At 30.7% G+C, this 24,322-nt stretch overlaps 2 protein-coding genes across 3 annotated transcripts in view; one reads left to right on the top strand and one right to left on the bottom strand.

The window, feature by feature from the left end:
* The first annotated feature begins 8,386 nt into the window (after positions 1–8,386).
* LOC101497076 (uncharacterized) lies at positions 8,387–10,768 on the top strand. Its single transcript, XM_004498807.4, has 2 exons — positions 8,387–8,832; positions 9,959–10,768. Exons 1-2 carry the CDS (start codon positions 8,438–8,440, stop codon positions 10,455–10,457), a joined length of 894 nt encoding a protein of 297 aa, XP_004498864.1. The 5' UTR covers positions 8,387–8,437; the 3' UTR covers positions 10,458–10,768.
* A 768-nt stretch (positions 10,769–11,536) lies between these two features.
* The window catches only part of LOC101496541 (myosin-15-like), a 31,163-nt gene continuing 18,377 nt past the window's right edge, over positions 11,537–24,322 (bottom strand). For both annotated transcript variants that reach the window (XM_073367366.1, XM_073367367.1), the window contains 14 exons: positions 24,120–24,231; positions 23,867–23,914; positions 23,690–23,779; positions 16,579–16,749; positions 16,224–16,376; positions 14,956–15,132; positions 14,115–14,252; positions 13,365–13,435; positions 13,133–13,232; positions 13,002–13,058; positions 12,833–12,889; positions 12,356–12,440; positions 12,190–12,268; positions 11,537–12,076 (listed from right to left, as the gene is read on the bottom strand). In XM_073367366.1, the coding sequence (XP_073223467.1) occupies positions 11,953–12,076; positions 12,190–12,268; positions 12,356–12,440; positions 12,833–12,889; positions 13,002–13,058; positions 13,133–13,232; positions 13,365–13,435; positions 14,115–14,252; positions 14,956–15,132; positions 16,224–16,376; positions 16,579–16,749; positions 23,690–23,779; positions 23,867–23,914; positions 24,120–24,231 (1,462 nt within the window). In that variant the 3' untranslated portion in view covers positions 11,537–11,952. The remainder of the gene's footprint in view (positions 12,077–12,189; positions 12,269–12,355; positions 12,441–12,832; positions 12,890–13,001; positions 13,059–13,132; positions 13,233–13,364; positions 13,436–14,114; positions 14,253–14,955; positions 15,133–16,223; positions 16,377–16,578; positions 16,750–23,689; positions 23,780–23,866; positions 23,915–24,119; positions 24,232–24,322) is intronic.

The following is a 24,322-nucleotide window of genomic DNA, read 5'->3' as shown; positions in this document are numbered from 1 at the left end:
TTTTATATCTTTTTATATTTATGCTTAAATATATATATATATATATATATATATATATATATATATATATATATATATATGAGTATTAAAATACACTTAGTTTTATTATTTATTGTTTTATGAACTCTCATTCTTTAATGCAAATTGTACAAATACTTAAGGATAAACATTTTTTTAAAATGGATCATCTTAATTTATATATTAGACTGCAGGTAAACGAAAATTATATCTAAGAATATAGTTAGAAAACAAAACTTAACTATATTTTGAATTTTTAAACAGCTACTACTTTAAAACAAAAACAGTATAATGAAGCTACCAAAATTTTAGAAGGAATGAATTAACGAAAAATTACGGCAAAATAAAGACAACGATTATATACAACAAAACAACAACCAAAAAGACAACGGTTTATGCTGTCCTTGTAAAATTAGGGTATTGCGTGATTAAAGGCATGGTGATAATAAATCAACTTTAAGATTATAAGAGAACAACTTCCATTCAATCTATTAGGATCAACCCAAAAGTAAGCACACTAAACTAATCACCCACCTTAGATCTCTAAAAAATAAAGTTTTTACATGATAAAAAAACATGATATTTATTTTTAATCTATCACAATAAACACTAAAATAAAATTATATAAATCAATTTTAATATAAACAAATTTTACGATGGCTAAAATAAAACATCACAGATAAAAAAACAAAATGTTGTATTTTGGTCGAGACTAAAAATAAAAATAAAAACTAATAATTAAAATCAAACAAAAAATTTTATAGAGACTAAAACTAAAAACTATTATATTTATTATTGAGATAATTACTTAAATGATATTGATTTGATAAAAATAAAGACAAACAAATATGTACCTTGTGATGAATCAACATTAATCAAGTCATTGTTATATTCATAAAAATAAATAGGAGCACAAATTATTATTTTTTAAGAGTATCTCGATGATCGTTAAAATTTTCAATTCTAGATGTTGGTCAACAGTAGACCATTTATAAAGATGATCAATCGTAGAAATCACTCTAAATAGTCAAATATAATTAGACATCTATATTTTTTTTAACTCTTAATCTAGAGTCTTTAAACTCATTTTTTAAAGTAATTAATACCCTTATACTCTAACGGTCAACATTTTCTTTTTTGGATTTCAATTGTAGTAGATGAGTTGGAGATAAGGGAGCAGAAAGAACTAGATGAAGATGGTCTTCAATTACTGCAATCACACGACTAGTTTTATTTGGAAAATACTAAGTATTAAGAACACGTATTAAAATTTCTGTAAAAGAAAAACACGTATTAAAAAAATTTTAATGTAATAATTTTATTTTAAATATTTGTATATTTAACTCTTAAAAATTTAAAAATGGTTATTTATAACATAAATTTAGTTTTAAACTCTTAGACAAATACGTTAGGATACGGATGATAGTTGGATTTTTGAGAGTTTTAGAAATAATTTTAAACAATTAAATTTATATTTTGTTATATATTTGAGATTTTTTTTTTTTAAATAAAATAATAATATGATAAATGATTATATAACATTTCAAATTTATTTAATTTATTTTATAGTAAAAGAATATTTTGGTCTCTTAAAAAACATACAGGATATATTAGTCTCAAATAAAAATAAAAATAAAATTAAGTCTCTGACACAAATAAATTGAAATAATTTATTAACGGAGTTTGTGAACTTCCTACATGACATTTAACAAAAATATAAGAGAATAGTGGTTTTTTTTTCAATACTCTCTTTTAAAAAAAAAAAAACACTAAAATACCTCATTTAAAAAAAATATATTAAAATGCTCCATTTTTTTTTCTTTACTTACAAGTCGCCATTTGGAATGGCGACTTCCCACTTGATTTTTAAAAAAAGGAGCATTTTGGTATATTTTTTTCAAATGAGGATATTTTAGTGTTTTTTTTTCAAAAAGAGAGTATTGAAAAGAAAGACCCGAGAATAATTTCTGACGATTTTTAGCTATGATAAAGAATGAATGACATCAGACACAACAATTTTCTACTGCCATTTTTTTTTTTTTTTTGTATTTTCATTTTTCAATAATAGTTTTTTCCTTCTTGCAATAATTATGTTTCTTTTTTGTGAACATTATATCACATAAGAACTATCACATAATTCAATTAAAATTTAAAATAAATAAAGAATTGTTAAAAAATAATCGACAAAAAGGCTGATATATATAAACTTATTTTTATCAAAGACCAAAAAGAGTATTTTTTTGTCAATGACTACTTTATTTCGTATGTTTTTTATAATTCATCAAATTTCTCTTCACTTTTTATTCTAAGTAATATTTTATAATTTATTTTATTTAAAAAGATTAAAAGCAATTTTTATTTTAAAATTCATCTCTCAAACAAATTAAATTTATTTAAAATGAGTAATTTTAATAAAATAAATAATATCAATCGTTGATAATTAAATCAATAATAAATATAAATGAACATCCAATTCTTATATTAGCGAGTCAAATTCCTCCAAATATATGATCCCAATACATTTTTTATTTATTTTCACGATTCAAATTTGTGAGGGGTTCAAATTCAATTAAACTTGTGGTGATTAGAGAAAGCAAAGATAATAATACCATATGATATGAAGGTGTGCGTTGAATGTTCAATTTGTAGGATGGGTCCCACCTTTTCGACTTTTTTCTATTGCAGATAAGCTTCATTAGACACCACACACACTACCTTCGAGCCACGTCATCGTCCTAGTACCAAATCCAAGATTAAGATGTGAGTGAGTATGTGAAACACACCAAATATGAAGATGGATAACCTTCGATTACAATTTCTCACTTCCTTTTATATTGGTTATTTATGTGCCGCCGGTTTAAAAAAATTTATATTATCAATACAAATTATTTGAGTATAACATTATTATGATAAAAATTAATTTTTTTTAATTATTTGATTATTATGATTGATTGACAGTATAAAATTTATTTATATTATTAAAAATTTAGTTGTTAACTAATTAAATTGATTAGTTATGTTAACTGTTTTATATATTTAATTGTCTATCTAAATGATTATATAACTTTATTTAATTAATTATCTTTATTATCAATATTATTCCTTTTTATTTTTTTATTATCAATTGTCTAAATCAAGAATCGTAATATAATATAGATCAACGATTATTCCGCAACACTATTTTTTCATTAAAAACAATTCATTAAAATTTATTTTATTCACTAAGTCTTCTCCACTCTCTACTTGTACATGTTTTTGTTATCTTCCTTCAAACCCTTGTGTTTTTCTTCATTAATCATGAAGAAGATTTATTATGTTTATGATTACATGTGTCAGAGGCCAAAATTTCGTTTAATAGATAATAAGAAGATCAAGAATATTGATGAAATAATATTAGTGAATAAAGATAACAACCCTGAAAAGAAGATATAATGCTGAAATTCAAGATTTTTAGAGACAAGAAGATCTTGCAAACATGTGATGATTGCAACCAACATGGTTATTGCAATATTAAAAAAGAGAACAAGAAGATGCAACTAAGAAAATCAAGTCATCAATTGAATATGAGCCAAGGATTGGTGTGAAAAAATGATAAACAAGTCATAGATAATTATGACAATTCAAAAAAAAAAAGTCAACTAAAGTTATATTCTATTAGTTCGAAAAATAAATATTTTGAAAAAATTCAAGTACAAAGATCCTAAAGAAAAGTCAAAGCAAAAAAAGAAAAAAGTAAGACTCCACCAAAATCTTTCTTGTCTCAAACAAAGAAGCATTCCTTCAAACAAAAATTTATTGATATTCATTTTCAAAAAAATTCTTATTGCCATTTTAGCTTCTATTTATTAAGATTAGTTAAGAAAATTGAATTCATTCATTTAACTTTAATTGAATATGTTAGCTTCTATTTATAATATGGATAGTCAAATATAAAATTGATATTCTTTCGTTGATAATTTTTGGCATTTAAAATTATTCGACAATTCAAATTTATTTTAGTCAAATAATTTTATGTTTCAAATTCATTTTAACTAATGTCTTTTTCGGTATTTCTTTTTTAATATTTTTCAAATTCATATTAAACACGTCCTAACTAGTTAGTTATTTATCTAAATATCTATATAACTCTATGTAATAATTTAATTCTTTTTATTATCAATATTATTCAATTTATTTTTTTTTATCAATGACTTAAATCAAGAATTGTGATGTATATTAATAATATATATGAATTAATTTTTTTAAATTGTGAATTTTTTTAGTTAAATACAATATTAATTTAATTGTTAAATTTTTTTAATAAAAATTGATAATATTTTTAGTTGTATATTTATAAGAGAAAAATAAAATAAAATAATAAATAGTTAAGAATATTATAAATAAAATAAATTAATTGAAAATCCAAGCTCAAAGCTAAGTTCCTCAAACCATGCGTCAAATGACTAAATTCTAGGTGAGAGACCAATAGAGATGCATGTAAGTGAAATGGTTGGATAACTTTTTAGAGTACTTTTCAAACAATTTTACAACCATAACATTTGTAAGTGCTGGTGTTGAATCTAAGCGCAATGAATTACACTAAAAAAGGAGGGTCGTTGGTGTTGATACAAATGTAACGGTGTAAATAAAGATAAAAACTATATAAGAAAATGTTGGTTTTAGTGAAACTAAAGAAAAGTAGAGTAACTCTTAAACGAACCGCTATTGATAACATGTAATTTATGTGTTATGATGAGACTACCCATAGCTTTAATACTAATGTATTTACAATAAATATAATTGTTAATTCAAAACTCATTAGCAACTAATACCTAAGACATTCTACATGTGTGGTTAATTCTAACATTACCATTCAAGGAATTTCAATTATGACAACCTTTCAATAGTCTTTTACTTTATTTACTTTTTTTTATTTGCAATTTTACGTCCAAATCATTTATATTCTCCATTGTTAATTCAAATTTTCTTAGATTCATGCACTATAATTAATGTCAATTTAAACTCTCAATCTTTTAATTCAATTATCATTTTTTACTCTAATGCATTCCTCTTTAAGTCAACAATCATTAATCTTTCAAACAATTTAGTCTTTAGAACCCAAACTCATTTTCAAAAATATTTTCAAAACTATCATACATTTATTAGATTATACTTATATGGACTCTCTGAATCGTATTGATATAATATTTTTGTGTTTTAGATTGATTGATTTTTCTTAAACCTAAAATCTGCATAAACATTAATAATATTTTATCAAATAACTTCAAATGTCCCTTTTGAAATTATAAATTTGTTAATAGTAGTAGATTGATTTAAATCCCATCAGGGATAAATCCGTTCACATGATAATTAGGGCACTTGCCCCATAATTTTTTTTCATTAATAATTTTTTTTTTAGTTTAATACATTTTTCAACATTTCAATCCCATAACAAAAAATAGATGTTGACCCATCACACTTTTTTTTTTTTAATCTTGGTTCCTATTATATTTCTCTCTTACATCTTTACACACTTCATGTTTTTTTCTTTTAAATTTGTTGATCAAATATATTTTATTTAAAAATATTATAGATTAATTTCACTCACTTTATCATTAAATTTATATAGTATTATAATTTTTTTTCAAGACCAATTAAATATTCACGTTTTTTCTTAATTAATAACAATTTGTGCCTTTAGTCTATAATTTAAAAAAAAAAAATATTATAGTTATTTTCTTGCCTCCCCGCCACCAAATCCCATACTTTAGACTTATTTGAGTTGGATTATATCATTAACAATTGTATCCGACCTAAGGTTTTATTTGGTCCAAACTTGATATGATTTATTTGGAGGCAAGTTAATGCAGTGATTCGTAGGTTATCTAGAGTATCTACCTATAAGGTTAATTCTCAAGTTTTTTGAGGTTATTCTAACATGTATTCACAGTAATATTCATATAGAAATGGTATGAGTTTTCATGCTTCAAAAACAAAAACAAAAATCATACCTACATATTTGAGATTTATATAAACTTTACTCCTTTCGTTTTACAATATTGTTAGCAGTTATAGCTTCACGTAAATTAAGAAAATGTAATAAATTAAAGAAAGATAAGGATCATTTTACTAATTAATATCTTTTTATCACTGCATTACTAATTAACATAATTTTATTACTGTATATTAACATATTTTTATTACTTGCATCACTCTACATAATTAATATTATATTGGAAATTGCAAATGATAATTATTTGAAGGTAAACATTTTTACAAATAAAATAATTATTATAAAACAGACAAACATATATTTAATTATTAATCGTTGAATTCTCTAACATTAAAGAATTACTCTAATAAATATTTATGTTATATTTTTGTCAATCATATTAATTAGTAAAATAATTTTATTAAATTTGATTTCTTTTCATTTAGAGAGATCATGTTACTGATGTGATTCATAATTTTTCTTTATTTGCCGTGTTGGCCAATAATTTGATTACCTTTTCTATAGATTTTTAATATTCTTTCTTTTGTTCCTTAGGATTTGACCCCTTCCTTTTTGAAAAAAAGAAAAATTATTAAAAGGAATAACAATTCTTCGAGTGATTCATGCAATAAACGAGTCTCTCATAAATAAATTACTTGTCAAACGGGGCAAACCAAAATCTGATAATATGTAAAAAAAAAAAAAAAAAAATCAAAATCTGATTAATTTATCGTAAGTGGGGTCCAGTCAAAAAACATAATTCAAGTTGTTTTGGTATAAGTGCGGATTTAAATTTGAATATTTGTGTAGCTGATTTTTTTAACCCTCGTGTTAAAAAAATAGCCAATGATGAAAATTATATTCATTGTAATTAAAAAATTACATATTTACTCTGATATCAAATAAAGTGATTCAACAAAAAATTAAAGTAGTTAATTAGTAGGTAACTAGTTTGTTGTATTTTCTTTTTTTACAATGAAAAATTGAAGAACAATTTAATTGATAATAATAAAAAAATGTGTTTAACTAACATAAAAAAAAAAAAATAAGCTACCTCATAAATATTGATAAGTTGAATGAACGAAGCAAACGAGAACATTATTTTAATATAAAAATTCTATTTTTTTTCAATGACAATAAAATGAACTCTAACTATTATGTAATTAGAGACAAATATATATCGTTTTTTATTGTTTATTTTGATCGTATTTTCTTTTTAATTAATTAAAAATATAATTAATTTTATTATATATATCTTTTAGTGTATTTGAACAATAAAAATAAAATTATATTTATAAAATATAATTTAACTGATAATTATTGATATAATTATAGAAAATATTTTTATTTAAATTCAAAATTTTCTAATTGTAAGTTTCAGACGACTCTATCTACGAAGAAAAAATCAACCTCCTCTTATACTTAATTATTATTTTTATTGAAACTCCTTCTATGTTTAATATATTGAAAAATATTGGTAAATTAAAATTTAAGGAAATAGTGCTTTCACTTTGATTGAATAATTAATCACCAAAAGATAACTATTCTGTTTTATTTTTTCCTAGGATAAGAACGTGACCTGACAAATTAAGTTTCAAAAGTAGACTTTGTTAATTCTCTCTCTTACAAGGACACAAATATTGTATCCTAATCTTAATAAATTAACAAACCCAAAAGGCTTAAACTACAGTCAACCATTTCCATAGAATCTCTCTGCACATTAATATTTGAAAATGAGATTAATCGTTGTCCATAAAATATTTTATACGATAAATTACATCTAATCAAATACTTCATTTAAAATAAAACATAAAATAATATTTTAAAAATTAATCTTTTAATCAAATATACTAATTTTTCAACTATTAATTTTATTTATATTTTATTTTAAAGTAGATATTCAACTTTAAGAATAATTATAATTCATGTCAAAGTGATTTGATCATCACAATATAAATTTTCTTTATATTGAAATATTCTATAAATTAAATCTTTTGTCAAAGGATATAAATTAAATTTTTTAAAAATTATTTAAAATTTTAATAATGTTACTGTTCTTCAAAATAAATGTAAAAAAAAAAAAACTATAGTATAGATGAATGATTATAAAAGTGGAGGAGAGTAGAATAATTTGCAAGTTGCAACAAAAAAAAATTGTTAGATGAAGAACCGAACTTTCATCAAGTCGTTGGAACAACCACTGAATCACAGCTCATTTTTAATCTTATTTATTTTAAAAAATAAAAAATAAAACTCTTTTTTTAGCATCCAGTGAATGAAAGGATAAGACCAAATTAATAATGAATAAATAAAAACAAAAAAAAGTACTATGTTGTTGGGATACCTTATCCACCTAAAATTTAAAGATTAAAAAAAAAAAAAGTAATAATGAGTAGTACAATTCTATCTAGAAGAACCTTATTACAAGTCATTGCAAAAATTATAAATATGCAAACAAATCCATATATAAATAAATACCTTTTTATTCATTCATTCATCTCTATCTCATTTCTTCCTTTTTTTTTTCATCACCAACAAAAAATAACTCTCTTTTCTTATTCTTTTTCATTTGTGTTTCGATTTGGTTTAGTTGTGTTGATGATGAGGCTTGAAACGGTGCCGTTTACGCGTGTGGGTTCACGCACTTCGGTTTTATTCGACGCGCCGAGGGATCATGAGGTGTGCAGTACGACGTCGTCTTCTTCGATCGGGAGAAACAGTGATGACGTGTCATCGGAGAGATCAATGGATGAGAGTGTAAATGGTGAAAATGAAGCTGAGAGTGCTTACAATGGTGGAGCTTTACATCACATGGAAGCTTTGGAAGAGGTTCTTCCTATTAGGTAACGATTACTTTTTTTTTTCTTTCTACTATTATTATTATTTTTTATTTATTTTCTCATTTTGTGCATTTTTAACTATTTTCTCATTGTAACTCCTTTTCTTAGATGATATATCATGTGAAGTTGATATTAGATCCTTCATTTTTTTATCTTTTGTTTTGTCTTAGTTCAAATTAAAATCATTGTAAGTTTGTTGATTTGATTGTGTTTTGATTTTTACATTTTTTTTTCTTGAGGTGGGTTGTCTAATTCTAAAGGTGGCATTTTTGTGGGGTATTAGCTAAACTAGGGTATTAATTGTTGGATCAATTTTCATGAATTTTTATTTTGACAAAAATGAAAATATGGAGAAATGAAATTTAGTGATGGTAGGGTATACTCATCAATTTGTGTATGATGTGATCTCTAGCTTTTGTGTTTGTATTCACTTTGGTTCAGAAATTAAGCTATATTGGATTTTTGCTAAAAATAGTAAGAACTTGTTGTGGATTTGATATTGGTTCAGGCTCAACCAATGAAATCATCATGTTCTGTAAAACCATTTGTACCCTTCAATCAAGCTTTTGATAGAAGAAAACTTGGTTTTGTATCAAATAACATGTTTGCTTGTTTCAAATTGAAATTGGTTTCGCCTCACAACTTTTGAATTGGATTAAAAACTACAAAACTGATATTCCTTTTGTTAATTTTTGGTTTAGGCTATATTTGCAAACTCATTTTTCCTTCAAACTTGGTTTTGAATAATCAAATGATTGGGTTCAAGTGTTTAATGAAATTCAGTGAAGGTTGAATTGATCGGGAGTAATTGATCTTCAACCTTCACTGAAACAACATTTTGATCAGACTTTCCTTACTTCTCAGCCAAACTCAGGGTTACCAAGACCCCTTTCCTTTGTGAATCAGAGGGTAAAGACAGTAAAACTCAGTTTGGAATGGGAAGCAAAGGGAGGGTTACTTTTGCAAACTTAGTAAGTTGATTCAAACTCAAGTTTGCAAACTTCTATCCAAATCGTGCAGTGGTATATCAAATTTATCACTGAAAAACTTTCAAACACTTTACACTTCATTTCAAATAAACCAATGCTGTAATCAGCAGAGACTCATCAAAACTATTATGGTTATGCAGGAGAGGCATCTCAAACTTTTATAATGGCAAGTCCAAGTCCTTCACAAGCCTAGCTGATGTTATCACAACCCCATCAGTGAAAGACATTGTGAAACCAGATAATGCATACACAAGGAGACGTAGGAATTTAATGGCTTTCAATCATGTTTGGGACAAGAATAAAAACTACCCTTTGAGAAGCAATGGTGGAGGAATTTCTAAGAGAACAATGAGTTTGAGTAGAAGTGCTTTAGCTCTTGCAGTGGCATTGACCAATTCTGATAGCAGCTCTAGTATTACAAGTGAAGATTCTTTTTCCAGTTCAAACTCTCTGTCACCTTCACCTTCGCTTCCACCACTTCATCCGCGAAATAGAGTATCTTCTTTATCGTCTTCTTTGCAGCGGAATTTCTTTTCCTTGGCCGATCTTCATAATTGTGCTATTGCTGCAACAATGAAGATGTCAAGTTCATCAATTGAAAATGAAACAGCTCATCCATCAGTGTACAAACCTTTATGATAACTCAAAAAATGTGTTCATTAACTTTTTTTTTCTTTTCTCATCTGGATGAGTATATATTGCTCTAGTTCTATTTGTTTGAGCGAGGAAGAAGTTGTAGAATCAAATCATAGATAAGTCTTTTTGGCGTATGATTTCTTCAGATTAACTATATATATAGTATATGATATATATAATGATTGTACATGAATCACTGGGTTTATAACCTTAGTGTTAGTCTTCTTAAATTTGCTTACTCAATGATAAAATTTTCCATGTAACCAAAGACATAATCTCAAAAGTAATATATTTGGTCTTAATTTTTATTTATATACATTAAGTTTTTTAGATATCATTTTTGCTTTTGCATATATTTTATTTTGGAAGGTGTAAATCTGTGATGAAGAAGAGAATTTAAGGATCCTCAAACAAAAATGATCGTGTTTTCTTTTATGATGATCCTTACCCATTTATGGACAAAATAAAAAAGGCATGCGCCAGTAAAGACGCTTGTGATGTCACACTGATTCTCATGGTGTGAAACAATATTGGGTTTCCGGAGTCATTTTATTTAGCGGTGAGCATGAAACTCGAGCAAAATTTAAAGACAATCATGTCCTATCTCATTTATGGATAGAACTTTAGTTTTGTTTGGATTTTGTGGAGCATGACTCAACAGTCAACAAGTATATTTGTTTTAATTTTAGTTTAGAAGCAACAAAATAAGTTTTGTAAAACGGGTGTTTACAATTCAATAAAAAGATTTTCAGTGTTGTTTATTTCTTATAAATATTGAAAATTTTGTTTAAAGGAAATCAAATAGCCCTATATATTGTACCATTCCAGTCTCACAAGCAAAGTTATTGTATTTAATCTAAAATTAAGAATACAACGATTTAAAAAAAAACAAATAATGTAATCATCAGTCGATCACCTGAAGCCTTATTATGCAAGATGAATAAATAGTGACCACATCTTTTGAATTTTAAATTAACCTAGGGGCATTTACAAAGGGGTTGTCTTAACTCTTAATTAATGACATTTATATTTTATAGCATGAAATGCCTACTCTAAGTTTCAAAACACAAGAGACACCACACTGCTGAAGGTCAAACCAACAATTTCAAGTTCGCAAGAGCGAAATTCAATAAGAATAGTATTTACATGAATGAATGAAAATTCATTTCTACTATAGTTACAATTGCATTACCTATGTACATTACAGACATAACAACCAATATAAATATACCAAAAAGGATGGACTGCATGAATCGTAGATGCAGCTTGTCAAGCTATCACTGCCTTCTTCTATACATAGATCACTGGAAAATGCTGGCTAAACTATGTAACTTCGGGGTAAATTACAAACCAACCAAGATCGTTACTCTTCGAACTTTGGCGTCTTCTACCTTTGACATCATAATTAACACATGCTCAAAGTGATAGCAACAAATCCACAATTGAAGTATTAATCTACATGTCAAGCTTCAGTCACGACCAAGAAATTGTAGGCCAACTACTTCTGAATTGAATTAAGAAACTGCACACAAGAATACTCCGATACGAATACTGGAAGATCAATCTCATCAAGATCTATAGCAGGGAATGCCGTATCTATATCTTCAGCAGAGAAAGGAATGCTGCAAGGAGAAATGATACATATTGTTATCAGCAAACAAGGGCAACTATTCATATTGATTGGTACAACTGCAAGGGCAAGTTAAAAGAACTTGGATGGGAGAAAGCAGTATACCTCAGATCATCATCCAATAGGAAAGAATTTGAGGGCATATTCTGATTGTCCTTGTTAACAATTTCCCTCATTTCACTAACTACCTGTTCACCATATATGGTTCAGAACTCTAAAGAAACTACCTTCATAATTGTATTCTGAAACCTAAATCAATTAAAAACACAACTTGCCTCATTGGACACACTCGGGGTTCCATACTTGTCATCCCAGAACATAGTACTGATTCGATAGATTTGTCTGACAGTCAATGCCTGTTGAAAGAAAAGCCTTTAGCCTTCGTATCAAATCCTATATGCTCAGACAAATGGAATATCCAGGAATATCGCAAACAAAATACGAGTAAATCGTTAAACATAGGAGAAATAACACATGGGGTAAAAGGAAGATCTCCATAGTGACTTGTAACACTAACAACCATAACTGGCATTGATATTATCTCAATACTAATAGCAGGAATAAGTGTTTTCATAAAACATCATCAGTCCATGATTCATGTGATTGCAACTCTGAAAAATAGGTTTAATTTCTCACTAGCATAGTAGCATCTCATAAAATGAAGAAACTTACAAAAGTTGAATCAGGAAAGCAATTAGTTTAATGCATGCCAATACAACACTGCATTCCATTAATAAAATAGTCATACCGGACAAAGATCATGTCGAAACTCTTCCAATGATTTTTTCCACTTCTGATGTATTACCTGTATAGTTCAAACAAAGGAAAACTTATTTGACACAAAAAAGGCAGTGCTTATAAAAAAAACTCTATTTCACACTACTAGATGTTCAACCAAAATAAGGCAGTATTTGTACCAAGAACCCAACAGCTTGCCTTATACAATTCAGCTCATGCCAAGAAGTTCCTGCATACTACATTTCAAAAGAACTTAGTCAAACCCACAAAAAGAAAAAATCTTGAAGAAATGTCGGCAAGCTTAGATTACCATCTCCTTTGCATTGGTTATCCATTTCTCCAGTTCCACAAGACCAGATTTCATATATTCACCATTGGAGAATGTGCAACATTCACGACGTAAAAGAAGACTGCAAAAATGAGGCGAAGATTAAAAAAAAAGAAAATAAACTAAACAACTAAACTAAGGGAAATCAACTATATTACAAAATAAAATGATGATTTGAAGCCAAAAAACTCATTCATGTAAGCCTGTTATTTACCTGTTGAAGAGTGTAATATTGATGAAGGAAAAAACTTGAGTAACTAGTTTACGAATGAAGAAGGATGGCACCTGAACATGTAAAATTTTAGGTAAGAAAAGATGGGGGAAAATAGGTCAAAGTAAATCCACAACGGAGAAATTATAACTGTTTATTTGTTCTCCAAAATAAATGAACTTTTTAAAACAAATTATTGTTGAATTGTAACGATGTCGAGTTATTGGTGGGACCCATTTAGTAAATTTTTTGAGGTGGTGTATTGGAGGGATTGATCAATTATTAAGTACTAACATTAAAATATTATAAATGAGTGATGTGTACATGTGGGGGCCTATCTAAGCACTCAAATGAAAGGAAGTAGGGAACTATATAGTGGATGCTTTTAAGATTATTTATTTTCTGCTTAATATTCAACTGATCAAACAGAACATGTGTTGGCTAAACAGAAATAAAAAGAAAACAAGAATAGACAATTCCTGTAACAAACTAGGAATCCCTAAATAATAATAATAACAACAGAATGATTGAATACATACATATAATCCCTTAATTTCTGAGATGCAGTAATTTTTCAAAAATTTGGGATTGCCTTCCAACAACTTATATATAATTCAATGTGGAATTGGACCAGAAAAATCAAGAAAGCAAATTGCATAAAATATCTTAACAACGGAAATCTTAACCTTCCAAAATAAAAACATAACTGAACAACACGGTACAAAGAGACCATTGGAATATTAAGGAACATACATGATTTCCACGAAGTTTGCTCATGAGTGAATCAAAAAATTTGACAAGGTTGCCCCACTGACTACCAGATGATTGTTGAGAAAGCCCAACTGGAGATCTAGATGATTTTCCTCCATGCACTCTTCCTGTTTTGGGTGTCTAACAAGACAGGTAAATGCTAAATTACAAATAATGCATGCACAAAAACACAAAAGTAAACTTCAAATAAAATATTTAATTTATTAAATGTAAATTATTGATGCTGGGTATAGAATCTAAATAATGAAAGTTATCATAACTGCCAGTTATTTACATTTTTTTTTACCTATGAACTTATTTTATGTAATTACAGTAATTAGGGTAATTGCAAATCCTTGTGTTTATGGCTCTCTTTATATATAATATTCTCTAGTGTGTAATTCAAACGTGCAGTGTTTTTTCGCTTTCCTCTTTCGCAACTCACCTCACTGTGAAACTAAAGTTCAGCTCATGCAACATCCACCATTTTACAATGTTCAATGGAAGAAATTGATTTATTGAAAGCAGGTGCTACACTGATATTACAATTTACAAGAATGCATTCAGAAAAAATCAAAGGAATTAAACTGGTTTTGGATATAGAGGATAAGTCTGACTGAATTCATTAAGCCCTCTTCCAGTCTTCCTCCCATCATAAAAACATAATAGTGTTTTACAAACTCTATCTAAGATTGGTTCACATATAGATAGATCTTACCCTGTGCATTATAACCACATGATTACGATGGAACCAAGAACTGAATCACCATGTTTAAGCAATTGGCATGGTAATTTAGATACAAATAACATCTCCAAAGTATCAACTAAGAATACAAAATGTCACCTGAATACATAGTTGCAGAAGTGGAGAAAGTTCTTTTTTCAAATTATCACGTAAAAGGCCAAACATTTTCTCGACACAGGCAGTTAGTTGTTGCTTGAAAAGTATAGCTGGATATCTTGCCTCCACATGCGAAATACCATCATCATATCCAATAAACTTAAATGGAGATTTTGGTCCCTGAAAGTAACCCCAAAACTACAATTAGGAGGAACATATAATACGAGGCACGGGAAACCAATATCGACCAGTGTAAAATATATAAAAATGTTAAGATCCACATTTAAAAACACATAAATCAAGAAACAAAACAATATGGTAGTTACATGAAATTGAAAAAGTACATACTGCTCATTTAAGGAGACCTAAAACTGATCTGTAAGGCTAAAAAAAGTTATCTCCACTTTCGATGCCGTTTACTTTATTTGGGCAGAAAAACATAGAAATAGATATGTTTGCTCCCCACTTATTTCAACATTGAAAATTGGAGAACATACCATACCTTACGTCTTCCAGTTTGGGCATCTTGGGTCCATTATGAGTGTTAGAAATTATGTAATAAGTAATTGTGGTCAATAGTATCATGTAAATATAGTAAATAGGATAGCATTAATATTTATATTTATTTCATGAATCAGTATATATAATACAACTCCATTGACTAAGATATACGGATTCTATCACTAGATTTCCGTTTTCTCTTTCTCAATATGGTGATATCAAAGCATAATCTAGACCAAATGTTAGATTAGATCACCTGTATATATCCATGCTCTAGAGTCTAGATGACCAGTCCTAGGCATATGGGATGTTGCTTTAGGGTTGCCTGCATTTGTTCACACTCTAGATGTCTAATCCTAGCCATGAGGTATGTTGAGATTGCACATCAACTAGAGATATGACCAAAGTAGATCTAATAGACTCAGACAATCACTACCTCTTGATCTAGCTTTTTGGGATGAGTTAGGCCTAATCCCGAATAACTTTGACTCAAACTTGTTTCTAGGCTTCTGCACGATCAAGGTAATCTACTACTTTATTTTGTAACCGATTACTCATCTAAACAAGAGTGAAACTCTCAATTTTCTCTTGAAGGTAATTTATTATCCTATCAGAGTAATTGATTTCTTTGTATTCCAAAAATAAAATTCAGACTAAGTTAATTATCAAGCACATAGTCACGAAATATTACTTACATATTGAAAGTAACTAACATACTAACAGATTCCCACACATACATGATGGTGCAAATGTTCAACTAGATAACTCACATTCCCAGTTCTGCTGGTCAAGCCAGACGTTCCAGAATATCGTTGAGCATTGGTAGTTAAAAATCCATTTGAACGTAAGTTCCTCTGTAAGAGACATAGAAGAGCAGAAGTATTGGATAGCCAATATGGCAAAACTGTGTCATCTTCCCTAACCTGAAGCAGATGAACGCCAAAGAATAAATCTCAGAAAATTACACAAACATCCTACAATTCAGATACAGAACTATAAAAGATAAACTTTGCCAAAGAAAATTGTCATAACTCAAATAAAATTTTAAATTATAATATAATATAATATAATACAAGCAACAAAATAATAAAAAGTAGAGGTTTAAAATTGAGAGCGTGCATTTACCTTTAGAACCTCATTTATCCCTTCAATAATGTAATCAAAAATGGCTGTGCGTTCGGATTCAAAGGCATGCCAGTGAAGAAGACATTTGAATATGATACGAGCAGCAATAGGTTTGCCATTTTTGAATCCCAAGTTCTCTTTGATACACCTAGAGAGGAAATCATAGTTGTCCTGCAAAACATATGATATCTATCAGCTTATTGTGCATGATTACATGGCAAAATGACATGATACAAGCAATCCTAGCTTCTGATTAATAAAATTAGTTTATTGCACTCTGAATTTAATAAAGACTTGTGTCCTTGCTTTGAACCAAATTTTGATTTGGTTCCCCTATTCACACAAACATAGAAAAACATGGGCCAGTCATGGTAACTATTTTGTTAAAATGATTGCAGGAACATGATATCTTCCAAGACAAATAATATATTCTTCAAACAAAACCCTGAAGCATGAACTGAACCACAGTCATTTGTAAAGTGGGGTGGGTTCAAATTTTTGGAGGTGGCCTTCATATCCATCACATTGACAGATTCTGCTTCTCTTCAATTACATCAACTGTGCCTTACCTTAAGGTTCTAATTTCAATTTCAAGTACTAACTGCTTCTGATCGAGTGCTGTTATAGAGTGTGTGCATGCCACTAGTCTTCTTGTATTAGTTTCTGTTTCAGCTAGCAGTTATAACTGATTTACTAGTTAACTAGTTATTCAGGCGTGACCCTTCACTCACTAGATAAGTATGTTCTCTTGTATTCTACAAGTTTCAATCATTCAATGCAGAATTATTATTTCTCTTTTTACTTTTCTCAGACTTCCTTTATTCCCATGGTATAAAGAGCTTAAAGTTCTTACCATAGGCTTCCGCTACAGTAAATTCTGGAGAAATTCCATAGTTTTCAATTAAATCAATTTTCCTATTATTCCTGGTGTATCAAATCTTCCCACTGGTTTAGTTCAACAACCATATTGCTCTTATAATGGCCAAAATTTAGATTCCTCCTTTCAGGTTAGATCTCGAAATTATGCAAGTTCCACTAATGTTCCCAATGTTTTCCCTGAAATTCATCCCAAGTAAAACTTTCTCCTAATGTGCAACAAATACCAACTAGATCAAAATCAGGGGTAGTAAACAACGGCTAATACTGTGAATCAGGAAATAATTTTAATTTGTAATTATATTTATCAGATTTCCAAAAATAAGTTAGACAAATCAGGATTTGATTTGATCTCCTTAATTTGTAATTATGAGATGTAAATGTGGTAACAATTATATATACGGAGAAATATCAAAGCAAGAGGGACATCAAACCCTAATTAGTGACATGGTATCAGCAGGTTCGATCAAACCTGTGAGCTCTTAGTTAATCTAGCCTTTATTCAGCGACACCCCACTGGGTCGTTCTTGAAATCGTTCCTTTCGTTCTTGGTCCTTGCTTGTTTCGTGATTACGTTGCGAACTCTCAACCATAGCTGCCTGCAGTTGCTTGTTCGACTTTTGGTTTCATCTTCGCGATTGGTGATTGTCTTTCACAATTTTTCGGTGTTGAGATTGTGCTTTTGGGTTGTTTCTCGCTGCTGCTCGATCGTGATTCGGGATTTGTTGATCATCATTCTTGCTCGTTATTGCTTCTCGCTGCTGCTGCTCACATGCTTGATCGTGGTCGTCGTCAATTTCGTGCCTGATCGTGAATAGGGTCATTTTGTTTAGTGATTTTTTTGCTAACAACCTATTCTTTTTTGCTCACGGCCTGATTAACCTTTGCTGGGTATTTCTTTTTGGCATAATTCAATTTTGTTGAGCATTTCTATTTGCTGCACATTACTAATTTTACTGGGTATTTCTATTTGTTGGGTATTTCTTTTTTGGCCTAATTCAATTTTGCTGGGTATTTTTTTGGCCTAATTCAATTTTGCTGGGTATTTTTTTGGCCTAATTCAATTTTGTTGGGTATTTCCTTTTGGCCTAATTCATGGCTTCTGAAAGAGACAATTTTTGTGTCCGTTTTACCGGCAAAAATTACGCTGCTTGGAAATTTCAATTCAAAATGTATGTTAAAGGAAAGGGATTATGGAGTCACCTTGATGGGGTTTCTAAGGCACCGACATAGAAAGTCGCCTTAGATGCGTGGGAAATCAAAGATGCTCAGATTATTTCTTGGATTCTATATACTATTGATCCTCATATGATCAATAATTTGCGCTCTTTTTCAGCTGCTCAAGAAATGTGGAACTATTTGAAGCGTATCTACAACCAAGACAATACGGCCAAACGTTTTCAGTTGGAGCTAGAGATAGCCAATTACAAACAAGGTAATTTGTCAATTCAAGATTATTATTCTGAATTTTTGAATTTGTGGACAGAACACTCTGCTATTCTATTTGCTGCCGTTCCCAAGACTTCTCTTGCGGATGTCCAAGCTGTCAACGACACTAGTAAGCGGGATCAATTTCTCATGAAACTTCGTCCAGAAATTTGAGGTTGTTAGAGGTGCTTTGCTGAACAGAAATCCTGTTCCATCTTTGGATACATGTATTGGTGAACTTCTTAGAGAGGAACAACGTCTCCTTACTCAAGGAACCATGTCTCATGATGTTGTCACTTCTGAACATGTTGCATATGCTGCTCAGAGTCAAGGTAAAGGTCGTGATATGCGACAAGTCCAATGTTTCTCGTGTAAACAGTATGGACATGCCGCTCGTAGTTGCAATAAGAAGTTTTGTAATTATTGCAAGCAGCAAGGTCATATTATCTCTGATTATCCCAAGCGCCCTCCACGACCAACAAACCATTCCGTGCAGGCACTCCATGCCACTACGAGCTCCGCAATTGTTCCTTCCATTTCTAGTGCCTCTAATGGTGGTGCTCTACAGCCTGAAATGATTCAACAAATGGTACTTTCTGCTCTTTCAGCCTTGGGAATTCAGGGTAAGTCTTCTAATGTTTCCAATCCATGGTTTCTTGATTCTGGTGCATCCAATCACATGACGGGTTCTTCTAAACGCTTGCACAATTTACATTCTTATCATGGTAATCAGAAAATTCAAATTGCTGATGGTAATACTATTTCTATCACTAATATTGGTGATATCAACTCTGATTTTCGGGATGTGCTCGTATCACCTGGACTTGCTTTCAATTTATTGTCTGTTGGACAATTGGTGGACAACAATTGTAATGTTAATTTTTCTCGTGATGGTTGTCTTGTGCAAGAGCAGGTGTTCGGGAAGGTGATCGCGAAGGGGCCTAAAGTGGGACGATTGTTTCCACTTCAATTTATTTCGAATCATTTATCTCTTGCTTGTAATAATGTTTTGAATTCTTATGATGATTGGCATAGAAAATTGGGTCAGCCTAACTCTGTTGTTTTGTCTCATTTAGTTAAAACTGGTTTGTTGGGAAATAAAAACATTGTTTCTAATGCCTCTATGCCATGTTTTGTTTGCAAATTGGCTAAAAGTAAAACACTTCCTTTCCGTCTGGTGCTCATCGTGCTTCCACTTGTTTTGAGATGATTTATAGTGGTGTATGGGGAATGTCTCTTGTAACTTCTCATGCTCATTATAAATATTTTGTTACATTTATTGATGATTACAATCGTTTTACTTGGATATATTTTCTTCAGTCCAAATCTGAAGTGTTTTCTATGTTTAAGAAATTTCTAACATATGTTGAAACTTAATTTGAAGCAAGTGTTAAAAAATTTCGCTTTGACTCTAGTGGTGAGTATATGTCTCTTGAGTTTCAGGAGTATCTTCAGCAAAAAGGTATCTTGTCTCAACGATCATGTCCAAATACCCCCCCTATTTTGTTACATTTATTGATGATTACAATCGTTTTACTTGGATATATTTTCTTCGGTCCAAATCTGAAGTGTTTTCTATGTTTAAGAAATTTCTAACATATGTTGAAACTTAATTTCAAGCAAGTGTTAAAAAATTTCGCTTTGACTCTAGTGGTGAGTATATGTCTCTTGAGTTTCAGGAGTATCTTCAGCAAAAAGGTATCTTGTCTCAACGATCATGTCCAAATACCCCCCCTATTTTGTTACATTTATTGATGATTACAATCGTTTTACTTGGATATATTTTCTTCGGTCCAAATCTGAAGTGTTTTCTATGTTTAAGAAATTTCTAACATATGTTGAAACTTAATTTGAAGCAAGTGTTAAAAAATTTCGCTTTGACTCTAGTGGTGAGTATATGTCTCTTGAGTTTCAGGAGTATCTTCAGCAAAAAGGTATCTTGTCTCAACGATCATGTCAGAACGTAAGAATCGTCATTTGCTTGATGTAACGCGCGCACCTTACTTCTTCAAGCTTCTGTACCATCTCGATATTGGGTGGAGGCTCTTTCCACAGTTGTCTTCCTGATCAATCGTCTTCCTTCTACAGTTATTGATCTTGACTCCCCTTTTTTCGTCTTTTTAAAATTCAGCTTGATTACGGTGATTTACATACTTTTGGATGTGTGTTTTGTTCACCTACCTCCCTTTGAAAGACATAAGCTTGGAGCGCAGTCTGCTCAATGCACACTTATGAGATATAGTCACTCTCATAAGGGTTTTGTGTGTTATGATGTTTCTAACCAGCGCTTTCGCATTTCTAGGAATGTGACATTTTTTGATAATCAATTTATGTTTCACTGTGTTTCTCCTGCCATGAATGATATTGCTACTCTTCCCAACTTTTCTACTATGCCTCCATCTATAGAACGTGTTAAACCCAGAAATGTGTATGTTAGAAAACACAAACAGCAGGTTATAACCCCCCTTCTCGACCCTGATCCTCTAGCAGTTGCACCACGACATTCTGGTAGAGCGTCTCGTGCACCAAATAGATATTCACCAGACAAGTATAATTCCTCACATACCTCTTTGCCTGCATCTCTTTCTAGCATATCTATTCCTACTTGTTGCGCACATGCTATTAAAGATGTGCGTTGGATAACAGCAATGAATGAGGAACTTCAGGCTCTTCAAGAGAATTTCACATGGGATATTGTCTTTTGTCCTACTCATATCAAGCCGATAGGCTGCAAATGGGTGTATTCTATTAAATTGAATTCTGATGGGTCCCTGAATCGGTACAAGGCTCGATTGGTTGCTTTAGGAAACAAACAAGAATATGGAATTGATTATGATGAGACATTTGCACCGGTAGCCAAAATGACAATTGTTCGCATTGTACTCTCTATAGTTGCTTCTAATGAGTGGACTTTTCATCAAATGGACGTGAAGAATGCATTTCTTCACGGTGATATCACTAAAGATATTTATATGACTCCTCCTCAAGGTCTATTTTCTTCATCTCATGGTGTGTGCAAGCTCAAACGCTCTTTATATGGTTTGAAACAAGCACCTCGAACATGGTATGAGAAATTTCGTTCCACTATACTTGGTTTCTCTTTCACTCAAAGTCAGCATGACTCCTCTTTATTTATTCATCGCACATCTACTGGCATTGTTCTACTCCTCCTTTATGTTGATGATATGGTCATTACTGGATCTGATCAGACATCCTTCTAGGAAATTAAACATCAATTGCAAACTGCATTTCATATGAAAGATCTTGGTAACTTGCAGTATTTCCTTGGCCTTGAGGTCCATTCTACCCCCAAGGGTATATTTCTTCATCAACATAAGTATGCGACAGACCTTATTTCTATGGCAGGCCTCCAATCAGCTAATCCGGTAGATACTCCTCTTGAGGTTAACGTGAAATATCACCGAGATGAGGGTGATCTATTGTCAGATCCTTTATTGTATCGACAACTTGTGGGTAGTCTTAATTATTTGACAATTACCCGACCTAACATATCATTTGTTGTTCAACAAGTCAGTCAGTTCATGCACTCTCCTCGCCACCTTCACTTGGCCGCAGTCCGTCGCATAATTCGCTATTTGCTAGGTAGCTCTCAACAAGGTCTCTTCTTTCCCATGGGCACAGTTCCCAAATTGATTGCCTATAGTGATGCTGATTGGGCTGGGTGTTCCGACACTCGGCGATTTGTCACCGGTTGGTGCATGTTTCTCGGTTCTTCACACATATCATGGAAAAGTAAGAAACAAACACGAGTCTCTAAATCATCTACTGAATCAGAGTATCGTGCTATTCAAATTGTTGCAAATCCTGTTTTTCATGAGCGCACCAAACATATTGAAGTAGATTGTCACTCCATTCGTGAGGCCTGTGATAATCAGATTATATTCATCCCTCACATCAATACTCAGTTTCAAGTTGCAGACATTCTTACCAAAGTTGTTCCTCGCCCGCGCCATCAGTTTCTAGTTAGCAAATTGATGCTCCTTGACCAGCCGCATCAATTTGAGGGGGGATGTGAATCAGGAAATAATTTTAATTTGTAATCAGGATTTGATTTGATCTCCTTAATTTGTAATTATGAGATGTAAATGTGATAACGATTATATATACGGAGAAATATCAAAGCAAGAGGGACATCAAACCCTAATTAGTGACAAATACCAAGTGTGCTTCTGATACATTCAGAACCAAACACCGAAAAACAGGGCCCTTGCAGGCCAAAATTGGCATACTGCCATGAGAACAGAATATGGTGCATTGATGAAATATTCAATGTGGACCTCGATTCTTTCCCGTGAATCTATTAGTTGCAAATGGCTTTTTTGAATTAAGGAGAATATGAATAGCTCAATAAACAGATATAAGGCCATATTAGTTACAAAATGCTTCCACCAACAGCCAGGTTTGATTACACGTAAAACTTTAATACCCAGTAATTATTGCCAGAATTATCTTCACATTGACCTTTACGCATGACATCACTGGCCTCTAAGACAGTCAGATGTGAATAATCAATAATGTGTTTCTTAACGGTCTTTTGATTCAAGAAATCTACATGCAACATCCCACTGGTCTTCCATCACGAAGATAAAAAAACTCACTGCTTCTGTTCCCCTCCCTTTCTGCCATTTAAAAACTTCAATAAAAATAAATAAATCTATAGCTCCAAAAACAAAGTTGGTTGCATTAAAAAAATCTGTTATCCTTAAAGTTTTGCCGGAACCTGGACATTGGAGGGTCGCCAAAACTAGAGATATACAATTTAAGACAGAAGTGAAATAAGATCCACCTGATGCCTCTCTGCTGTTGACTTAGATCGATGAGAGTCTGACATGCCTAGCGTAAAAGGGGCAATAAGTTTTGTGGGTGTTGGTGACTCCTGCATCAAATCATAGCACAGGAAAATCATTGTAATTGGGTTTAGCAATTATTTTTATGAGAGGAAGACAATAAAATAGTAGCTTACAAATATGGCCTTTCGCTCAGTGCGGGAGGCTATTGGACTTGAGTATTTCTGTTGCAGAAAGAAAAAGTAAATTAACTAATAATGTCACTAACACAATTGTCAACAAAAGGAAGGGATAGGCACATCTCTATTAATGATCTTATTTGTATGCGAACATGAAATGCAAAGATAAAAATTAGTAAAGGAGAAACCAAACTACAGTAATCTATAAATACACATTCTTGTCTACAGGGAGATGAATGAGGCAACTTACTTCTGAAAACGACTTTGCAAAACCAGGGCGGTTACTCTTACGAGGAGCACTTATGGCTTTCTGACGAAGCACGTGATTTTCATCCTCAAAACCCAATAGCTTTTCCTCAAGGCTACATTAAATAAGTATTAAGAAAAGAGTAATTATAAAAAAAAAATATAACTTCTTAAATTAGGCACCAGACACAGGTCATGAAAACTTAT

This window comes from Cicer arietinum, chromosome 4 (genome assembly GCF_000331145.2).
Source record: "Cicer arietinum cultivar CDC Frontier isolate Library 1 chromosome 4, Cicar.CDCFrontier_v2.0, whole genome shotgun sequence".
Classification (NCBI taxonomy): domain Eukaryota; kingdom Viridiplantae; phylum Streptophyta; class Magnoliopsida; order Fabales; family Fabaceae; genus Cicer; species Cicer arietinum.
This window is presented reverse-complemented; position numbering and strand designations above follow the sequence as displayed.

Excerpts from the sequence above, each read along its gene's own strand:
- LOC101497076 (XM_004498807.4), top strand. The coding sequence starts at position 8,438 with ATGCAAACAAATCCATATATAAATAAATACCTTTTTATTCATTCATTC. Across the intron at positions 8,833-9,958 it reads GAAGAGGTTCTTCCTATTAG|GAGAGGCATCTCAAACTTTT; the intron begins GTAACGATTACT and ends ATGGTTATGCAG.